This window comes from Diabrotica undecimpunctata, chromosome 1 (assembly GCF_040954645.1).
Source record: "Diabrotica undecimpunctata isolate CICGRU chromosome 1, icDiaUnde3, whole genome shotgun sequence".
NCBI lineage: Eukaryota > Metazoa > Arthropoda > Insecta > Coleoptera > Chrysomelidae > Diabrotica > Diabrotica undecimpunctata.
This window is the reverse complement of record NC_092803.1, coordinates 15800599-15823111: the sequence shown is the minus strand read 5'-3', so window position 1 is coordinate 15823111 and position 22513 is coordinate 15800599. Positions and strand designations below refer to the sequence as shown.

At 33.1% G+C, this 22513-nt stretch overlaps 2 protein-coding genes across 2 annotated transcripts in view; both read left to right on the top strand.

The window, feature by feature from the left end:
• LOC140445288 (uncharacterized) overlaps nucleotides 1–1670 on the top strand; it is a 47228-nt gene extending 45558 nt beyond the window's left edge. The window contains exons 3-6 of the mRNA XM_072537221.1: nucleotides 48–136; nucleotides 231–354; nucleotides 459–529; nucleotides 1556–1670. Of these exons, the coding sequence (XP_072393322.1) occupies nucleotides 48–136; nucleotides 231–354; nucleotides 459–529; nucleotides 1556–1588 (317 nt within the window). The 3' untranslated portion in view covers nucleotides 1589–1670. The remainder of the gene's footprint in view (nucleotides 1–47; nucleotides 137–230; nucleotides 355–458; nucleotides 530–1555) is intronic.
• A 9403-nt stretch (nucleotides 1671–11073) lies between these two features.
• Nucleotides 11074–18025, top strand: LOC140437879 (general odorant-binding protein 19d-like). The gene is made up of 6 exons (XM_072527678.1): nucleotides 11074–11211; nucleotides 15046–15130; nucleotides 16667–16755; nucleotides 16847–16970; nucleotides 17051–17121; nucleotides 17907–18025. Exons 1-6 carry the CDS (start codon nucleotides 11161–11163, stop codon nucleotides 17937–17939), a joined length of 453 nt encoding a protein of 150 aa, XP_072383779.1. The 5' UTR covers nucleotides 11074–11160; the 3' UTR covers nucleotides 17940–18025.
• The last annotated feature ends 4488 nt before the right edge of the window (nucleotides 18026–22513 follow it).

Sequence of the window (22513 nt, the reverse complement as noted above, 5' to 3'; positions counted from 1 at the left end):
CTATTGAAATAACTTATTTCTCAGTCTAATATAATAAATTTTTACAGACGATGTTGGCCAAATAATGGCCCACCAAATTCCAGAAAGTCACGAAGGAAAGTGCATGGTTTCCTGTGTCTACAAAGCATTCAAAATCGTAAGTTAAACATTCAAAAACATTGTTTTTTTGTAAACACGCATCTCAATGACACATCATCAACTGGCGTTAATTAATATATTGCAATTTTCAGCAAAATGAAGACGGATCCATGAACCCCGACGAAACTTTGAAGCTCATGGAAAAGATTAAAGAAAGTGATGCAGAATTATACGAAAAGTTGATGAAAGTGTTCACAACTTGCCAAGGAAAAAAAGGTAATATACTAGATTAAATCATTTTTATACTGTAGAATAAATATTAGTATTTTATACTGTAGAAATATTACAAAAGTTATATTTCACGCTTCTTATTCTTTCAGAACTTATTGTCGATGACCCTTGTGTGACAGCTGTCAATGTGGGAGCGTGTGCAGTGACTGAAGGAAAAGCGGTAGGTACCAAATTTGGTTTCTAACAGTTCTTTCGTATATTTCAATACTACATTCAGGAGTCATACTTCATTTTATCATTGATGCAAAGTTTGCTACTACCTGTTTTACATCCGAATTTACATTTCAGCATACCCTGTGTGTCCCTGGGACTTCGGTCTAGTGAAAATGATATACCTACCTACTTATTTTATATGTAGTCTTTACCTATCTCTTTTTAATCTGCATGGTGTACATTATAGCATTTATTAATTATTTATCTCGATTTATAGAGTTAGGAAAATATTTTTCAAATGCATAAACGGGGACAACGAATCAAAATCCCATATCGGGAAAGGATTAGCCATATGAAAAAATAAAAACAAAAAAAAACAAGTTTTTTATGTACCTACGTCTAATTTATGTTATAGTTAATAAATGTTACGAGTATTATAGTATAGTATATTCCAACATTCTTGACTTGTGTCAAACCCAAGGAAATATCTCAGGAACTTTCTTCAGGCTATCGTTCTTTGAATATTTTGGATACCTATCTATTCACATGGTAGTATGAAGTATATATTGTATATGTATATGTATTTTATGAATATTATTGAATCTTGATATAATTTACTACGCAATGATGATGATGATGATAACGAGTCAGCATGTAGAGGAAGAAAAGTGTAACTACTGAAAGCCATTATGTCATTATCAGCAATTAGCAATTTTTAGACGATCATTATTAAACTATATTGGTAGGCAGTATTCAGCTGCAGAGAAAGGGAGGGCCTCAGCTGAGGACCTTAGTAAGAATGTTGATGCTTCTCATGAGTAGTTGAAATGCTTCTATATAATTAAAATTTTAATATTTATTTTTAATTTTAAATTAAATAGGTTACTTCCTACTGAAACAATTGTAAAGAAAAATAATAGCTTTTAATTCTTTCGTGTTTTTGTTTTTGTAAATCGTGTAAAAAATTTGTAATCAACGTATAGTTTTGTATAAATAATATTTTAGTCTAATTAACGCATTTTTTTATTTTCAGGCTGGAATCAAGTCTGAGATGTTTGGCATGTAAATTAAAGAGAGATTATAAAAGTGATGCTTACAATACAATTTGTTAATTTGTTTTTTAAATAAAAATATTTTTTAAATGCAAATACTGGTTAATTACTTTTTCTTTAGCTTTTATGACTTCTTCCTCAACAAAGTTCAGCAATAGAGACACTTTGATTGAAGAACGTGTCAAAAAATATCTTGTTAATTAAACAATATTTTCTCTATACTGGCAATATTTGGATACATTTATTTTCTCTAATCAAAGTCATAGTTGTGTACATAGTGAAAGGAAAAAATTTAGTTTAAGAAATCTCAACAAAGAAATGAAACGAAGATGCAAGGCTGATGAATAACAATACTATCACAATAATCACGATCAAAACAATCAGCCGAGAGAACTATTTAGAAAAATACGCTACATAACAAGAGAAAGCCAGATCTTGAGCCGTGAAAGACTACACAGGAACCCTGAGAACCAACAGAGAAGATACACCAGAGATATGGAGAATATATGGCTGGGATCTATATAAAGATGATTAACACTAAAAATTTGTTTACCAAACCCCTGTAGAAATCGAAGGAGGACCTAATATACTCAAAATAGAAACAAGACTGGCGATCAGTAAACTCAAGTATAACAAAGCACTATGTCCAAATATGATAACACCAGAAATGCTCAAAGATACAGAAAAAAAAAACAGACTAAAATTGCTTCACTTGTTTTGTAACAAAATATGGCATTCCAAGCAATGACCTGATCTTCTTCTTGATGTGCCTATCCGTTACGAATGTTGGCGATCATCATGGCAATCTTTATCTTATCTGCAGCAGCGCGGAAAAGCTGCACAGATGTTGTATTGAACCAGATTCTGAGGTTCTTTAACCAAGATGACCTGATGACTAGACAAAATCTACAATAACGTAAATACATAAAAAAGGCAGCTTTCAAAAATGCGACAATTACAGAACTATTTCTCTTATTTCACATGCATGCAAGATAATGTTACATATAATCATATAAAAAGTCTGAAAACTTTGCTACGAAGAGAAATACCCCAAGAGAAAACTGGGTAAACAAAATTTAGAGCTAATCGAGAACACCTTCTGAACATAAGGCATATAACAGAAATACCTAGGCAACTCAATATCCCGCTATACATTTCTTTTATAGATTATCCCAAAGCGTTCGACAGGGTCAAATAGCAACACTTAATGCAGATACTAAAAAGAAGTAGGCATACCACAACATTTCTTTTCGCTTATAACTTAACTATACGAACACAATACTGAAAGAGTTAAAGTGCTTGACACACTCTTAAACGAATTCCATCCAAAACAAGTCGTCAGACAAGGATGTATACTGTCTCCAAAATTATTTAATATATATGGGGAGCATATTATAAGAAGAGCGCTTGAAGGATGGGCAAAAGGGCAACTCAATAAATGGCCGAAAAATAAACAACCTACATTTTGCATATAAAGATTAATACAAAATAGTAAAGAAGAGGTAACTGATCCTATACAACTGGTTGAAAACGAAAGTCAATATTTGGTCTTCCGTTACACATATCAAAGACAAAGGTTATGAAATTAAATAGACTACAACAACTACAACAATCATTCACACATAACCACGATTGACGGTTTAAAGTTGTGAGCTCATACTTATATTTTGGGATCATTTAACACAAACACAGGGTACTACAGGAAAAAATAAAACGTAGATGTGATCTAGCAAAAGTTGCCGTAGGAATGATGTAGATGGCCAACATATGAAAGGACTCTTAAATTTCACGAACTCTAAAAATAAGGCTGATCAACTCCTGAATATTTCCAATGCTGATATACGTATCTGAATCTTGGACCCTACGATAACCGGAATAAAGAACGATCGACGTCACTGAAATGTTCTCTTGAAGAAGAAGATCGCTATAAATTTCGTGGACCGATCACCAGACAAATTCAATTTTAACTGGACTAAAGATCAGCAAACGGCTCTCTATCAAGATGAATCAGGAATATGCAAAAGACCTATACATGAGTTAAAAGAAATGTCCAGAAACAGAGATCTTTGGAGACAGACAATACACCATATTACGATGAACTATGTACTCCCTTCGGAGAGTCAGGACTGAAGAGAGAGATTTTATCGAATATTTACTTCGGGAAACTAAAGTATAAAGTAAACTAAACTTAATACAATTATATAATACATCGTTTAAATTCTGACTGTCGACTGAAATGACATTTCATTCAGCTTTATCCATATGATTCAATTCAGGCCAAAAGAAATTAATAATCATTGTCTATTACAACAAACAGTGACTTTTTCGGGATATATTAGATACTCTTAGATCTACCTGAATCTATATCGTCCCAAATCCGACATAGGCCTCATCTGTAGATGATTTTTTGATAAAAATTCGCTAAAAGTTTTGACGAAATAAATAACAAACAATTTGACATGTGTTGATTCAACTATATATACGCAGAGGTGTTTAACGACGCAGATTAGCCACTCAGCAGTGACTAAGTGACAGCAGTGATTCTGTTGGTGTAGACTTGATCGTTGCAAATATTATAAGCACGGTGATGTTAAGCTGTGTATCTATATTTTTTATGTAAGCGCTATTCAGTCATATAGGACAACAGTATTCAACCGTGGAGTATATAAGTCCATGAGCTGAGCACCGAAGTGTACCTGCTGATGATGCCTATGGTTATCCCGCAGATCTTCTGTACGAAATTGTTTTGGGTTCTTAGCTTTACGGCGGTATTCTCCAGGTGTTTATTAAACGAGGTTGGTCTATCCAGAGAGACGTCCAGGTCATTGTACACTTTAGGATATATGTGGGTTATCTTGTTGTTTAAGAGAAGATCATATGTTAGGTTATCCTCGGGGTTTTGGATCGAAGAGTGTTGATTTGCAACTGCCCAGTAGTCGGCATACCCAAATTTTTTTAATCTAGAAGAAGGCATATCAGCTTTATACATACTAAATATTAGCTATGTAAGTAAGGAGCCCTGTGGGAGGCCGTTATTTAGTGTTCTCCGTTTGCTTACACGAAAGTTTCGACTACCCAGCATATTATTTAAGAGTCGAGCGGTCGCTTTGCAGGAAATTATTTTGAGGAGCTTATATCTTAGACCATCTTTCCAGACCATTTAGCAAGCCATTAGGCCAATGAAGGCCACACAGGTCTTTAACTTTTGAAGTTCCTTTTTATGACTGTGCTAAATTTTTTATCGCATGCTTCTCTGGTGAAGGCAACTATATGTGATGCAATGTTATTGGAATTGATATCATGGGATTGTTATATCGCTAGTTTATCACTTCCAAGTGTTCTTAGAAGCTACCACGCTTTCCGGTTAGACTTTGTTTGCCGTGTGCCGTTTGCCGTTTGCCGTTTGCCGTTTGTCACATCTCTAATAATTTATATTTAAATAATTATTTCATTTTAATGTCTCTATTAATTTATTAATTTCTTTATCTTCAGTTTAATTTTTACTATTTTTTATTTTAAAAGTAGTTGGCGCCCTCTGTTTTTTCTTTTCTTCCTCTGTCTTTATTTTCTCTCTTTCTGTCCCGTAGAATAAATATTCGCCCTCTCACTTTTTGTCCGGCAGACTATTCTGTTCCGTGTTGACAGACAAGCTAGTTTCATGATATCTATAGCAACATCCTATGACATCTGTGCTAACTTCATTTAGTCTCCCACTTTCTGTCAAAACAACTTTTCTGTGATGGGATTATTTTTTGCCTCTTTTTGAACTTTATAAAAGAAGGTAAAAATTATTATAAGACTCATTTTTATGCTCTACAAATTCTCTTGGGGTAAGTACTTTCATTGTCATATTTATTCTATAATTCTGACCGCATTTCTAATATTTGTAACCTTACTTTCTTTCGAAAGCACATTTTTTTTTCTGATAATATATGCATTAGGACTCTTTAACAGAATTTAACTAAGTAGTAACAATCATATTTCATTTTATCCTTGCCATACGCTATTTATTGTTTAAGTGTAATTTTGTAGGATGGCAAGGAAGTTAAACCTTTCTTTTTGATGTGTTTCTAATGAAAGTTGTTCCTTATATTTTAGTTTATTGGCATATCAAAACTTTATTAGGTTATTTGGATTTATTGACGAGATCAAATTGATTGGCCATATTGGATTTTAACAACTAATCAGGACATACAGCCACATGTGACTGCAACTCTCCAGAAGCCACAACTTCTAATTGGAGGACCTAACAGCTAGAACACACAAGCAGCCCATCGAAGCAATAAGTAGCATTTATTAACTGCTAAGCTTTGGTAGGGTTAATTAATGTTTTTTTTTTTTTATTCTTTTAAATAAATATGTTTAGTTAAAATTTGTCTTATTTGCTATCAGCTGAGAACTCAGGTTCAATCCCTAGTTTAAGACAAGACGAACTCACCCTTGAGATACTGAGCTAGGCAAGGTATAGACGATAAGCTCCCATAGTTGATTGAGGTATTATTTTTACAATAGTACTTCAATTCACTTTGGTAGTCTTATCGTTACAATTATATTTAAGTAGAATTGAGATTTGTTTTTTTTTTAATTTGTAAGGCAAAGCAAATGTGTTTGCTTGATTTTGTCCCAATAAATATAGTAAATTAATTGTCTTTGAAATTTTTTCCATCTGTTTTCCTCATTGTATATTTAGTTTAGATTAAGACAAAAAAGATCTTACACCTGAGAGAGCCAGTCGAAGCCACTAAACAAAAAAGTCAAACGTTCTCTTTTTACAACTTCAGGCAATTTCTAATTATTTGTATAAGTTTGGAACGCGATTTTTTGTTGTTTTTTGATTTTTCGAACTGCTGAGCAAAAAATAATAAATTAAGGCACCATTGGAGAGAAAATGAAATGCCCTTTAAAATGATGTGCCACCTGATCCATATTACTCCTAAAAGATATAAAAAATTGAAAGCGCAACGTCTGGTCTGTCGATGGAGAAGGACTGGAGGGAAATTATTAAGGAGGCTAGATCCAAGCAGGGTTGTTAAACCAAAATGATTATGACGCCTGGTCTTGGTAGGGGATTGAACCAATTGGACCATACATAATGAACTAAATTACTAAGAAGTAAACTTAGCACTGATACACTATGTGACTCGAAGGCATCGTTACTCAGTTACTTAGTCATGGTAGATTAGAGGGGGGTTGTCCTCAGAGGTTAGAAACACAAGAAAGATTGACACAAAACAACAAAAAAGAACAGAAAAGAATATAAATTTAAAAAAAATGACGCCACTGTTTTAAATATTTGAATCCCAAAAAAACAGAAGTAGAATATTCATAAAACAAAGAATAAAAAGAAGGAATAAAAAATTGATATAGATATTAAAATGGAATGGTTTGCAAAGTACAAATATCATAAAAATAAAAAGTGGTAAAATTTACTATATAAAGGTATATCTTTCAAATATACCTAATAAGCTAAGTCAAATACCTGGGAGTAATAATGGACAAAGGATTAACCTTTGTTGTAAATTTACTAATTTACTAATGTTTGTATTTTGAGAACGATTTCCGAAGTGGAAATTGAAACGTCAATAAACGTACTTGAACCTTTAATTGTGGCTTATTGCCATTTAAATAGTAATTACTTTAACATGCCAAAAGAAAATAGCTGCTGAAAAATATTATATTATTATATTATATTATATTATTATTATATTATTCTACCCATCCAAGTCTACTACTTATTAAATCAGAATTAAATCAACTGCGAACTATGAACATAATTGTCATCTTTGTATGGATTTTAACATCCAATATGGATGTTCCAATATTGGAATTGCAGGTAATGAAGAAGTATATTCCTAGTTGGTAAAACTAGCAGTCTCGAGTCCGAAAGCTGTAAAGACCAGAATATTAAACATCTAGATGTAAAACCTATAATCAAGAACTTAGTAATCAATGCTTGGAACCACAAAGTGGAATCAATCAACATCCAAACTACCAGAAGTAAAACATTCGATATTACCTTGGGAATCAACTCCAAATAAGCGATTACGAACCCCTTCCCATCTCAGTTGGCCCAACGTTAGATTGATAAGAAAATTAAATTTTAGAGAACAAGAATCCCATATTTCTTGCAATTTTTCCTTCAATTCGTTGACAAACCTGGCAGGATGTTTTCTCAAAGCTTTTTTCATTTCGCGCCACAAAGTCTCTATCGGGGACAAGTCGGGACTGTTAGAAACCCATTCCGGAAGTGGTATGCCATGGTCTTCAATCCATTTGAAACCCTTTTTTAAGATATGATAACCTGCGTCACCCTGTTGGAATTTATTTAGCGTATGGACTTTCTCAGTACAATAAATATACAAATACAATAATATTTACATATATATTAAATATATTATTTAAACACTAAAGATGACAGAATGAATGACACTAAATATTAATGTCCAATTTACATAGCCATTCAATTGCTTCTGGGGAACATTCCGCAAAGTCCTGGAGGTTTCCACGGTAGGCACGATTCAAGCAGTCTGAAACACAATGGCTTATGGTCTGTCTAGATTTTCCGCAATCGCACTGTGGACTTTCTGCACGACCCCACCTGAACAGCGAATCAGCACATTTACCATATCCGGTACGTATACGATTAAGCCTTGCCCAAGTGGACCGGAGCAGATTTGATCCGATGAAACCCTGAGTTGGGGTGGATATCTTAATATAGTCCGATTCTACTGTTGGCATCCATCTTGTTGTCCATTGCCTATGTATATCATAGGAATTACCAATTTTTCGGGCAGATCGTATTGGAGGATTTCTAGATCTCAGTCGCTGGTGCTCTTTTGAGATGTCTGGGATATCTTGATGTATTGGTAATTGTACGTTGGCTATAATTTTCTGGTACTCTCTCACTAATGCTGCTGTACGGCGTAGATCTGGTGGAGCAATATTGCTCAGAGTAGGCAGCCATCTCACTGGCGTTGGTTTTATTGTTCCAGTGATTATTCTCATGGTTTGGTTAAGTTGGACATCGATTTTGCTTGTATGTGCACTATTTAGCCATACTGGTGCACAATATTCTGCCACTGAAAAAACCAAAGCTAGAGCAGAGGTCCGAAGAGTATCTGCAGAAGCACCCCAAGTTGTTCCGGCAACCCTGTTGGAAGAGAAAATATGTCGCTGATGTTAAACGGTATTCCGTAATCGGTAAAAGAGATTCTTCTAAAGTATTTAAATATTTGTCCGTGATTACAACACATCGATAAAATGTAACTTTCCCACACCTTTAGACGACATACTGCCCCAGATCATGACAGATGCAGGAAATTTGACTTTTCTCTTCAGACAGTCGGGATGGAAAGCTTCATTTTCCTGCACTTCAAATCTGGACTCATCACTCCATTGTATTGAACCCCATTGCGACTGAGTCCAATCTTTATGTTCTTTTGACGATCTTGGTCTATTTTTCTTTTGTTGTAATGTTAAAAGTGGCTTTTCCTTGGTCTAAAATAAAATGAAATTTATTAAAAACATTTCGTACTAATTTTTTCAACTATAAAACTTACTTTGTAAGTACCAAATCCTAATTTGTGGGCCTGTCGGTGGCACATTGATTTAGAAACGTGTCTTCCAACAACGTCACTCCATAAAACGCTTAACTCCATATAATTTGCTCGTCGATTTTTCACTATAATGCGTCTTAATGCCCTTCGATCTGCTTCGGTTATTTTACTTTTTCGTATATTTCTAAGTTTTGTGACGACCGAACCTGTAGTTTTGTATCTTCTGACTATATTTCTTACACTATAGCGTGACAATTGTAACGTATTCACGATTTCCGAATTTGATTTTTCAGAAATGAAAAATCTAATAATGATTGAACAAATTTTCTCATCAATAACTTTATCTCGACCCACTGTACAATCCACAAACGAAAAAAAGCTTTACAATACTACAAAATAAATTTTAAATTAACTGACAATATTATTGTTTTGATGTCATTTTTCCATAGCTACCTCTGGATTTAACGTAATTATGAAAAAATCAACGTATGTTGGCATAAGTGAATGAATAGCCAGAGTTTAGTGAATTTTTTTGTTATTGTTGAAAATAAATAAAAAGCCATAAGGGTAATGTTTTTAATAAATATTAATAAAAATGCCATATTAATTAATATGGGAACTTATAAAAACAAGAAGAGTATAATTTGTTTATGGTAATCGACTTAAACTGCAAATTCCATAGGTGGGCCAACTGATATGGGAAGGGGCTCATACATTAAACCTTCCTATCTCGTCTGAGAATAGGTCACACCGCTATGACCCATAAACATCATCTGGAGAGTGAACTAAAATCACAGTATTCATCATCATCATCCAGCCTCAAGAGTCCACTGCTGAACATAGGCCTCTTCCTCATGTTTCCAACCCCGTCTATCTTGCGCCGCTCTTATCCAGTTTTTATTGAGTCTTCTTAAATCGTCAGTCCATCTTGTAGGTGGTCGACCGACGCTTCTCTTGTCTTCCCTAGGCCTCCATTCCAATAACCTCTTTGTCCATCGCCCATCTGTCATTCTGGCTATGTGTCCCGCCCATCTCCATTTTAGTCTGGCTATCTTCTCGATGATGTCAGTCACTCCGGTTCTTCTCCTGATGTCCTCGTTGGTTATTCTGTCTCGCAGAGTTATTCCTAACATGGACCGATCCATTCTTCTTTGCGTGACTCTCAGTTTGGTAGCTGCTGCTTTTGTAAAGGTAAGTGTTTCTGCTCCGTACGTCAAGACTGGGAGGACGCACTGGTCAAATACCTTTCTCTTTAGGCATGTGGGCAGCTCACTTTTAAAAGTTTCTCTCAGTTTTCCAAATGCTGCCCACCCAAGGCCGATTCTTCTCTTCAGTTCATGAGTCTGGTTATCCCTGCCAATCATAATTTCATGTCCCAGTACCAAAACCACAGTTATACTTATGTGATATTGTGCTCAGTGTTCGCCATATTTTACTGGAGTGTCCTTTATATTGCATGGAGAGACTTTAATATACATTACAAGATACCTTACAAGCAATATTAAGTGACGGAACTGATATGAAAAATTGGTCATGATACTTACATTCCATAAATATACTAAATAAACTGTAAAATTTGAAACTGTACTACGGCAATGACCCATTGAGGTTGAGGCATAAAAAAATGTACACAAAAATTTCTATACAGAAATCATAAATGGACAAAAATAAAAAATTGCATCAGCAAAAATTACAAATTGTGTCCATCATAGTAAATAAATATTGCAAATGAAGTTTTAATTTCACAGTAAATACTAAAATGAATGACTATCAAAGGGTAGTGATCCAAAGATTAATTTAAGTAAAAAATTATCCAGTCACCAGAAAACATGAATTAAAAAGCAATGAGCATTACACGGACGATAGTAATTGAGGAAACAAAAGATTTGTAATTTATAATTATTAGATAATGGGTGAACCAAAGGTTGTAAGGATTCATATAAATATTGTCAGAGAAGAGTTAATATTATCATAACAAATTGTGTTAACAGAAGTTGAACAGCTGAATACCACTTCAAACAACAGTAACCATGAAGTACCTCGTGATTGTTGCCCTATTCTTCGTGTCCGCACAAGCAGCCGTAAGTCGATTTTTGGTTTAAAAATTATTCATATTTTCAAACTGTATGTATTTTTTACATTACTTAATAAGAAAAAATCAAAAAATAAACGATATTTGTAAAAAATATATAAAATTATAAATAAAAAACTAAAATTACGCTTTTTATTAAAATATTACTATAAATATCGTTTTAGGGAATTAATAATTCAACTGATGATGTCAGATATATTTTAACAAAGCTCAAATTAATTTTTTTTATAGAATTTGGCAGCTTACTATTTTTTTGTAAATCTTAAGAACTATGGAAATATTGACTACATTGGATTTCATCAGTATTAAACATTTCTTCTATTTCTAGTTTAGAATTTAACATTGATTTTTTACGACAATTTTTAACAAAATAAATTTTCCATTATTTCTTAGACACATTAGGTCATATTTTAGAAGTATCAATTTTTTTATTGGCAAACTGCAAGGCTATGTAAATCCAAAACTAAAAAAAAGTATAATTACTATTTTTATTGCGAATAAGCATTATATAATATATATATATATATATATATATATATATATATATATATATATATAATGAAAAAAGTAATTGCATTATAATAGCACAAGAAAATTGCTTCAGAACAATATTAGAAAAAGTATATAAGTTTCAAAATTACAATTAAATATGTAAAGTTTTTTGAAATAATTTTTGTAAAATACCAAACTATTATAAGGCTACAATACGTTCCTGTTTTTTCGTGCCCGATTGGCAACTCTGACTTTCCATTAATATTTTTTTATCCACATTCTTTTTATTCGCTTTAAAAAAACTCAATTTGATGTGATTAACTTGTCCTCAACAATGTTTTCTGCGTCTACCAAGAGCTTTCTTTTAACTTATATTATAGAGCTTTCTTTTAACTTTTATCTTATATTTAATATATATTTTTTAACTTTGTTCAAGACTTAATTTAAGAATATATCTATCTAAATTAGGTTCATACGCTAATATTAGCCATTTTGATTTTGCTGTATGTATTCCGACTTATTATATTTTGCTGGCCCTTTAATCCATTTTACTGCTTGTCCTTTAGTTATATTTTAAGCATTTGCCCTTCAAAATAGGGCTCAAATTCAAATCAAAATTTTCCGTAATATTCTATAGATGTGACTCTTAATAAAAACCATTTAAAATGGTTAAAAACTATTGTTTTTAAATATTGTGAAGATTTCTTCTTTTAAAAATATAACTCAATTTATCAAATGCCATCCATGCAAGCATTGTTCTTCTTTTTATTTCTGTAGTCTGATTTTCTTCTCTTATTTTAATTTCATCAATCCGTTAAGTCTGGTTGGTATTGCTACTATTTGCCTGCATATTTTAGATGATTTAATCGATATTCACAAATAATGTTATTGCCTTTTTCCTTCCAGTGTAATTTTTCGGTATCTGTTCTGGTGCTCGGTAGATTTTAATTGTTGTAGCTTTGTTACAATTATTTGTTATGAGTTCTGTATTAGCAAACTACTCTGCTTTATTCTATGAAAAACTTCCATGAAATAAATAAATTATTAGAATTATCATTGCTAGTATGTGGTCACGCGTAGTAAATTCCTTTCTGAAGGCGATTTTTTATTTAGGTTGGTCTCGGACAAATTTTGTTTTCTTAACATATTCTTTAATTCGTTTTAGTTATTTGACATTTTGCTATTGTCATATTTGATTGATAAAGGTCTCGAGAGTAGTATTTATTGCGGAACTGTCTCCATTTTTAAGCATTCCCATTGTCATTTCGTCTGATCTTATTTCCTCTCTTCTGTTTCTTCTTTACAACATTTGTGGGTCTTAGGCTGCTTAACAACGTTCTCTTATTCTGTCTTCTCGGATTCTTTCCTTCGCAACTGCCTGATGTTAATGGTTTTAAGATCTTTCTCTACATCGCCTATTCACCTTTTACAATGCCTTGCTCTTTTCCTATTTCCCAGTGTTACCATTTTTGGATTATTTTTACACCTCGAATATCTGGCATTTTTTCTCAGTGACCAAGTCAATCGGTCAAAGTCGGTCCAAATATCTTTCTTAATATTTGCGCTCAAGTATTCTCAATTGATTTTCATCAGTGGTTGAAAGGGTCCACGTTTCACATATATATGTGACCACTGCTCTAATTACTGTTTTATAGAATTTTAAGCTTAGACTCACGATTCAATAACTTACTTTTCATTAAGTTTTTCTATGTATTACCGTTAAGAGTATGTGCTTGTATTTCTTGGCTGACGTTGTTGCTGTTATTTATCATTTATCCTAGGTAGGGAAAGGTGGAGGCATATTTGTAGATATGTTATCTACGTCGATTCGCCTTTGTGCACTCAATAATATATTTTGTTTTCCTTTCATTTATTCAGTATTTAGACCAAATACATGGCTTCCCGTTTCAAATCTATAGCTTTTTTGCTTAATACCCTTCCATTGCGGCTTATTATGACAACATAATCGGAAGGAAATCGAAAAATTACAATTACCTCGTACGAGATAATGTTGCCGATTTTAGCGCTTTATGTAGTGTGCAATATTTAATCCAAAACTTAACTTACTGTATCTAGTTTTCTGATAATAGCTTCCAAAGTTAGATTAAAAAGTATTGGTGATAAGGTCTCAGCATGCCTAACTCCATTTTCAATATTAAATGCCTCTGTCATATCTCCATCTATTCTCACCGTGGCATTAAAACCCTCCAAAGTCAACTTTTTCGGTATTTCTAATATGGATAGTTGTTTAACATGTTTTATCTATCTACTCCATCAAACACCAGTTTAAAATCAATATAAAAGTTGTAAATTAGTATGTTATATTCAACACTTTCATTGAAGACCTCCGGAAAGCACATTGCTATTCATTAATTATTTCTTCCGAAAATGATTCAATGATAATATCTTATAGGCGACATTTAACACTGTTATGCCCCTGTAATTTTCGTCGTTTATCTCCCCTTTTAAACATAGGAAGTATGATTTCTACTTTCCAATCCTCTGGGATGACCTCTAGTGTTGATATGTGACAGATTAGTTTATGGATACGCTTCCATAACACATGCTCACCATTCTTTATCAGTTCTGTAGTTATTCCATCTGTGCCAGGCGCGTTGTTATTTTTCAGATGTTCTATGACGTATTTTCAATGTTGGTTCCTCAACTAGTTGTTCTGCTGTGTGATGAATTATTTCTTCTCCTTGGTTTTGTTCTGTTTTTGTGTTTAAGAAAATGCTCCTTTCACCTTTTTATTAGTTCCTCTTTCTCGCTGATAATTGCCCCAATTTGTTCCTGTACACTGTTGTTCTTGTTATGTGTACTTGAGTGTATCTCTTGGTTCCCTTGCAAAATGTCCTAGTCTCTCTTCTGATATTGTAGTCTATAATTTGTTATGTTTTTCTATTTAACATTTGTATCTTGTCCTTCTATATATTCTCCTTGCATCCTTTCTTAGTTCTTTATATGCCCTTCTATTAAATCGGGGGTTCCTTTGTAGACATTTCTGCCTAGCTGTAGTTTTGCTATTTACAACTTGTTCGCAATCTTGGTCAAATAATTCCTTGTTTAGTTTGCTTCAGATTTCGCCTAATGTTTCCTATGCTGTATTGGTAATTGTCATTTTAAAGATGTTCCATTCATCTTTGATATAATTTTCTTCTCCCATTTTATTTAGTATTAGTTGTATTTTCTGCTAGTACTGATTCTTCTTATGATTTTATTTTCTTTACTATTCCTATTAATGCCTTAATTTCTTGGAACGGGTTTTTCTTAAACTAGAAAAGAAACTTATTACTAATTTAAACAATATAATTTATATCATGTCTTTCAGATGGACCCCAAATTAGTTGCAGAATTTATGGACAAAGTTACGAAATTTGGAGAAAAATGTATGCAAGAGACCAAAGCAACGAGTGGTGAGTAGGGCTTTATTAACGACATTTATTCTAATTGGAGTAGAGATGGTTGAGCTACAAATCGGAAGATCTAGGTGTAGATCATATATAGCATACAGATTGAGTGTGGGCAATTGTTATTTATAATTTTTAATCTCAATTTCTTAGAAATATCGAGACCTTCATCCTTAATAACATTAAAAAAGGTTTACATGTAAAGACAATATATTATGCCTCAAAAAAATCATTGAAAAAAGAACGGATAGTAACAGAGAAATACATTTTTGTAAAGTTGCACAAAGCATATAATGTATTACCGGCAGTGACTCTGTGAAGTCTTAATATATACAAATATAAATTATACATTCATTACAGCTTTAAAAAATCTATAGAATGGAACAAAATCAAGAGTAAAAATAGAAAAATATATCATTGATGAATTCTCAGTTATTAAAGGTTTGAAACTTCGCAGATTCTTCGCACCTTCTGCCCTCCTGGCTTGATCCTGTAAGCTATCAAATTCAAGACCATTTGGGTCTAGGAAGAATGAGGGCAATGATTTGAGTGTGTCTTTTATGTTGGGAGTTGTGAGGCGTACTTTACCCGCTGCCTCAGTGCAGGTTTGTAAAGATTCGCTGATGTGTTCCGATTATAAGGCATCGAAACCCGCCTTTCACCTTTCTCCTCCTACTATATAACGTACTCCCATAGTACGCCATACATTGTCTGAACATTACGCGACGTATATCTTCGTGGACGTAAAAGGTAAGATTCGTTGGCAGAGCTGGCTGACTTTTTAGATCAGCTGTGACCCATTCATCTCAATCAGTTAGGCACTTACCGGAAATCCCTTGACTTTCAATAACATTATCGACCTGTTGCATGATCTTAACTTGTCTGCAGACGTCCTAAACAGTACCGTGGTGCTAACTTCATATCAATGACAGGACAAGATTTTTGAGCCAGGATATTCTACATCGTTTGAGACCAAATTTTTTCTAAATAGTCACATCTATCTTATAGTACTTTATATTTCAGATTTCTCATCATGTGGGCAAAGTAACTACTTTTATGGTATTCAGAATCTCTCTTTCTTAAGACATTGTAAAAAAGTAAAAACGCTTTATTCGACGTTCTGTCCATCCTTATCATTCTGAGGTAAACCCATATCTCGAAAGTCTCAATCCTTTTACATATAAAACATAATGCTAACGACATAATAACGTAATAATCGTATTCTTAAGAGAATTCTTATTCTATTATGCTTTTGATTTCCTTAAATAAGGCTCATTTTTAATTCACTGAAAAGCATAATATTTGTAAGGTCTGTTTCAACTGATAAAAGTATCTGTAAATCATCTTTATCCATTGCCAGCAAAATTATGTGATCAGCATATCTTAAGTTGTTGATAATATAAGGCTACTCTTTTTCTCTAGCTCTCTCTCTCTCTCGGAGGAAATCTCGGCAATGCTTTAGTTTTTTTTTAATATTTCTCCATTTTGAGTCTATTGAAAATTAGGCATTTGTAAATATCTAATGCAAATTTTGTTTCGCAGAGGATGTTGCCCAAATCATGGCTCACAAAATTCCAGATAGTCATGAAGGAAAGTGCATGATCTCGTGTGTCTACAAAGCATTCAAAATCGTAAGTTATACGTACAAAACCTTAAATTTTTGTCAAAATTCAGTTTAATGTTAAACTGGTAATAGTATTAATGAATATCTTGTTATTTTAGCAAAATGAAGATGGAACCATGAATTCTGACCAAACTTTGAAGCTCATGGAAAAGGTTAAAGAAAGTGACGCAGAATTATTCGAAAACTTGATGAAAGTGTTCAAAATTTGCCATGGAAAACCAGGTAATATAAAAGATTATGTATTTTTCATTCGGCCTATGCTAAAATGATGCAAAAATTATAATTCAACTTATTTCTTTCAGAACTTATTGTCGCAGATCCCTGTGTAACAGCTGTCAATGTGGGAGCATGCGCAGTGACTGAAGGAAAAGCGGTAGGTACCAAAGTTTTTTAAATGATATTCAACAGCTTTTTTATATATTTGCTTGATAATATAATAATTTATTTTAGTTTTAATTCTGTTACATATAATTTTAGCAAATAATATGATAGCACTAGACAGCGCTATCATTTTGATGTAATAATTCTAATATTCTGTGATATCACCTTTATAATACAAAAATTATAGAAAAGTCAAATGAATATCTTAATATAATATGTTAAGTTAACCATTCATAGACTTCGATAAGGTGTTTGATTCAAATGAACGCTATGCTTTTAAAGAAGAACTTAACAAAACAATAATTTATCATAAAATATGTATTCAAAAATTATAGAATATATACCAAAAATAGGACTGACTTTTAACTGCATTTCCCGTAAATACGAAAATTGCTGTATATAATGGATAAATGAATTCAAAAAGGCCATTATTATCTTTCTCATATGTGCAGTAATACAGTGGACAATCGTGTAAGTACCGAATAATACGATTGATAGTGTACGCTGTGATATTAAAGCAAATAATTAGAAACTAAGCTTATGGAACTAAAAAGCAAAAAGACAATTTTGTAAATGTCCTACAAATGTAACTACTTAACAAGACCCTGATAAGGCAACTGCCAGACGAAGCCCCCAAAATAGTGGGGATAGCTTTGAATATATTGAGAATAAGAAGGCTGTGTACTTCACAATTTCTTTAATATTTTAATATTTACTAATTTCTTATTATGACAAAAATTTTTATCTATTTTTAATACTATTCTTTTTTGTTTGCAGCTCGGCATCAAATCCGAATTATTTGGAATGTGATTTTTCTATTGGATATTTAAAAATATGTTATCTGTTTTTTTGATTTGTTTATTTAAATAAAACAATTATACGTGTTTGATCTAGTACTTGTTGTCTTTATTTTAACCTGACTTAAAAATTGCCAATTGAATAAAAAACTATATATAAGCGGCAAGATATAACGAAATATTTAACATATTATCATATATAAGTAACAAAATACCAGTAAAAATTTGTATTGTTGTTAACACCAAAAAGGCGAACAGACGCTTTATACCAAAAAGCAACGTCACAAACCGATAGAGCCGAGTATTGACAGGCCCAACATAATTCTTGAATGTCCCGAATTCATGTAATTTAGGTTTTATTAATTTGTTGTGTCACTGTCAAAATACTTATAATCTTATTTGACAGTTACTCTTGACTTTTCATTATTAATTTTTATTACTTCCATAAGAGACATCATTTTAATATTAATTAAAAGCTTCAAATGTTTTTTCTTTTTGCAAAGAAACACACTTGAGTTTTATTTGCTGATTGAAGAAACAAACAATATTACACCTATATGCCAAGTGCCAACACCAAAACAACCTTCGAGAAAAAAGGAATAAATATATAAGAAAAAAGAATAAATATATAAGAAAAAAGAATAAATATATTATTTCCTAATTTAAGAGAAACTGGTATCCTAAGTTTCAAGACTATGAATTTGTGTTCAAGCCTTATTGCAAAGATAGATGAACGCACAGACAATAGCACACATTCCATAAGGACCTATTGACTTGACTTAAAACTTAGCATGGAAATAAAACAAAATATAAATGAAAAAAATAATAAGACAGTGACGTCCAATGTCATCTAAGCTATCCACCTGAGCCTTATCACCATACCTGAGTCATTATCGCAGACAATAACAAAAAATTAAAACAAATGATCCTACCACTAGAAAAAGCAAAAAATATTGGGCTGAAAATAAATGTGAATAATACCAAATCTATTTATGTCCAAAGAAGATCCCGAAATAGCAACAGAGGAACCACTATTTAATCACGAATCAATTGTATATTATGTGAGTCTATCACTAAAATGTTTAATAAAAAAAAATAACTTTAATTTTAACTTGGACGGTCAAGCACTACAATTTTTTGTTTATCTTCAGATCCCCGATAAGGATACTTAACAGATAACGGTACAAGAGATGTGATTAGTGCTAAACATACAATATATAAGTAGTAGATAGTACTTAGTACGTAGATAGTAATAGCACAGTTCTGTGGTAGTATATAGTACTTGACTAGACCATTGACTAGACCAAGAATGTATTTATTGAAAAAAAAAACAAACGGAACAAGAATTCATATGATAAATTTTTCAATAAAATAAAACAGTCAATCATAAAAAATCTTAACATTATAATTAAAAATAAAACCAATTTAGACAGTAGTTCCAATGATAAATTGATAAAAAATATCTCTAATATCGTAATTACGGCCTTCTTAGCACTGGGTCCCAAATTTAGCTTAGCCACAAGTTCGAAAGCATCGACATCTTAAATTGATCAGTGGGGTAAAAAATATCTTTACATGTACACCTAAACAAGGCCAAAATCTAGTTAGAAGTTTAGGTAGGTACTAATTATGGGTATGCGACGATTGCCAAGATTTTACCTGAGGTATGTTCAGCTAAGGGCAGAAGTGCTACGAACTAACTCAGATTATCCCTTATCCCTGAGTATGATTGCGACAGTAAGATAGTAAAGCGAGTGTTATCCAAACCAGACTTAAATCAGAGACAGACAGGCTAGGGTTATTCTCAGGAGCAATTAAGGCAATTTTTATCGCTCATGTGATTTATTAACCTCACTGCACTCGGCTAATAAATAACATACAACATAATAAACAATAAACATATAACAAATAAATACAAAATTGAACTTTAATGCTTTTTTACTTAAATAACAAGTAAACTGACACCAAACTTCTTTACAGAAAAAATGCCACAAAGCAAAAGTGGAATAAAAAGAGACAAAGTGGATGTAGGTGCTTTGCAGAAAGCTGTCGAAGACGTCCTTGAAAATAAGATTCCGGTTCGACAAGCTGCCAAAAAATATGATATTTGTCGATCAACCTTATCTAATCATATTCGAATTCGTATAAACTCCGAATGTCCTACACTCGAATACAACGCGAACAACGATGTTAAAAAAGTGTTTTCACTTGAACAAGAGTCACAGTTAAAGTAGTACTTTACACAGGCAGCTTCGCTTCATTATGGACTTACAAAAAAGATGCAAGAATCTGAGCATTTCAATACGCACGTGAAAACAAGATAAAAACACCAGACAGTTGGACTTCAAATGCAACTGCAGGCAAAGAATGGCTAAGACACTTCAAGAATTGGAATCCATCATTGGCGTTAAGGAAACCCGAGGTTACCAGCCTGGCAAGGTCAACCAGTTTTAAGAAAGAAAATATCCAAGCTTTTTTCAATAATCTTAAAAAAGTAATGTCACACTATAACCTTTTCCCTGCTAATATCTATAATTTAGATGAAACCGGGAATTCTTCAGTCCATACCCCACCTAAGATAATAGCCTTAAAAGGTGTAAAGCAACTGGGTAGTATGACGTCCGGAGAAAGATACATCAATGTTACTTGGATTGCTGTGGTTAATGCCATCGGTAACCATGTGCCGCCCATGTTGATATTCCCTCGCGTGTTGTTCAAGGAGCACATGTTACATGGTGCACCACCGGGTTCAATTGGAGGCGCAAATCCATCAGGATGGTCAAACGAAAAGCTTTTTTACACTACTTACAGCATTTTATAGCTCACGTTAAGCCGAGAGAGCAAGAAAAAGTGCTAATTCTTCTTCTTTAAGTTCCATCTTCTATCAAAGGTTGGAAATCATCATGGCTATGCGGACTCTGTTGACTGCCGCTCTAAAAAGTTCTGCTCTACTGCATTTAAACCATTCCCTTAAGTTCTTAAGCCAGGATATTCTTCGTCTTCCCACATTTCGCTTTCCTCGGATTTTGCCTTGCATAATAAGTTGTAATAATGCGTATTTTTGCCCTTTCATCACCATGTCCTAAGTACTCAAGTTTTCGTCTTTTGGTAGTTAATATTATTTCCGCCTCATTTCCTATCCTTCTAGTTACTTCCACGTTTGACATTCTTTGAATCCATGATATTCGTAAGTGCTACTAATACTCGATAATCACGAGTCCCATATTGCAGTTTCTGTGATTGATTTGGCAAAGGAAAATAATATTGTGCTATTAACGTTGCCGTCACACACCTCGCACAGAATTCAACCTCTTGAGAGGACTGTTTTTAGCTAATGAGTGGATGATGACCCATCCTGGACGTCCTATAAGCTTGTATGACGTAGCTGAACTCGTAGGCAAGGCATTTGCAAAAGCCTCGTGTCCCTGCAAACATTGTCGAAGGATTTGAAAAAACAGGGATATGGCCTGTTAATGAAAATATATTTGGCGACCACGAATATCTGTCGTCCTATGTAACAGATCGCCCAAATCCAGAATCAGAAGAGAATCCTAATACGGTATCTTGCTCATCAAGCCTTCAACTATCCGCAAATCCATCAACATCAAACTTGACACCGGCACTTCCACTGCAGTCTAATGACAACAAGGCAAATAACGCTGACATCAAAAGCCCGTTTATAGTGCGCCCATTCCCCAAAGCCGTAGCTCGAAAGACTTCTCAAAGGGAACGACAGCGTGGTAAAACAAGAATTTTGACAGACACCCTGGAGAAAGAAGAACTATTGCAAAGTAAGGTGAAAAATCTAAAGTCAGTCAAAAGGAAGGTTCTCTGCGATAGTTTAGATGAATCTGATAAAGAGATGAAAAATATAACAAAGGATTCAAGTGACGAGGATTTAGAAACTTTTCTGGCAAACGAAAATGAAAATTATTCATTAGAGCATCAGGAAAGTGAAGAAATACTAAGCTCTTCTAAGTAAAAAGCAGGTGATTTTGTTCTCGTAAAATTGGCCAGTAAAAAGAATATTGCACACTATCTTGCCAAGATAGTTGAGGTTTCAGATGACGAATACATGGTCAAATATTTAAAAACAGTTAAAAACAAACGTTCGTTTGTTTTGTTTCTTCTTAATCAAAGGTAATTTGTTCTCTGACCACAGGTATAACATAATGTGAACAAAGGTACAACCCAGTGTCGTACCTCTGAACGACCTGTCAAAAAAATTTTTTTTAAAAGGTAACTGAAACGAATCCATAGACCTATACTTTGTCATTTATAGATAAAGGTTGTATTTACTTATGTTTGCTTTAATGGTCGCTATAAAGCAATTTTTAAACATTTTGAGCCAAACGACATGCAATTTGCCCAAAGGTACAACACTCTCCTCTATATATGAAAACTTAAATGTTTTTATTTACCTGACACGATATTGTGACTAAAATTGTTATTAAATTTAAAGTCCAATTTATTACAAATTAATATTTAAGTATCGTAGCGCAGCTGCTCCCTGTCCCTGTCCTCGAAATACCCAAAACCTGAACATAAATTATTTTTAATCTTCTTTAGGACATCGGTGATTTCTGA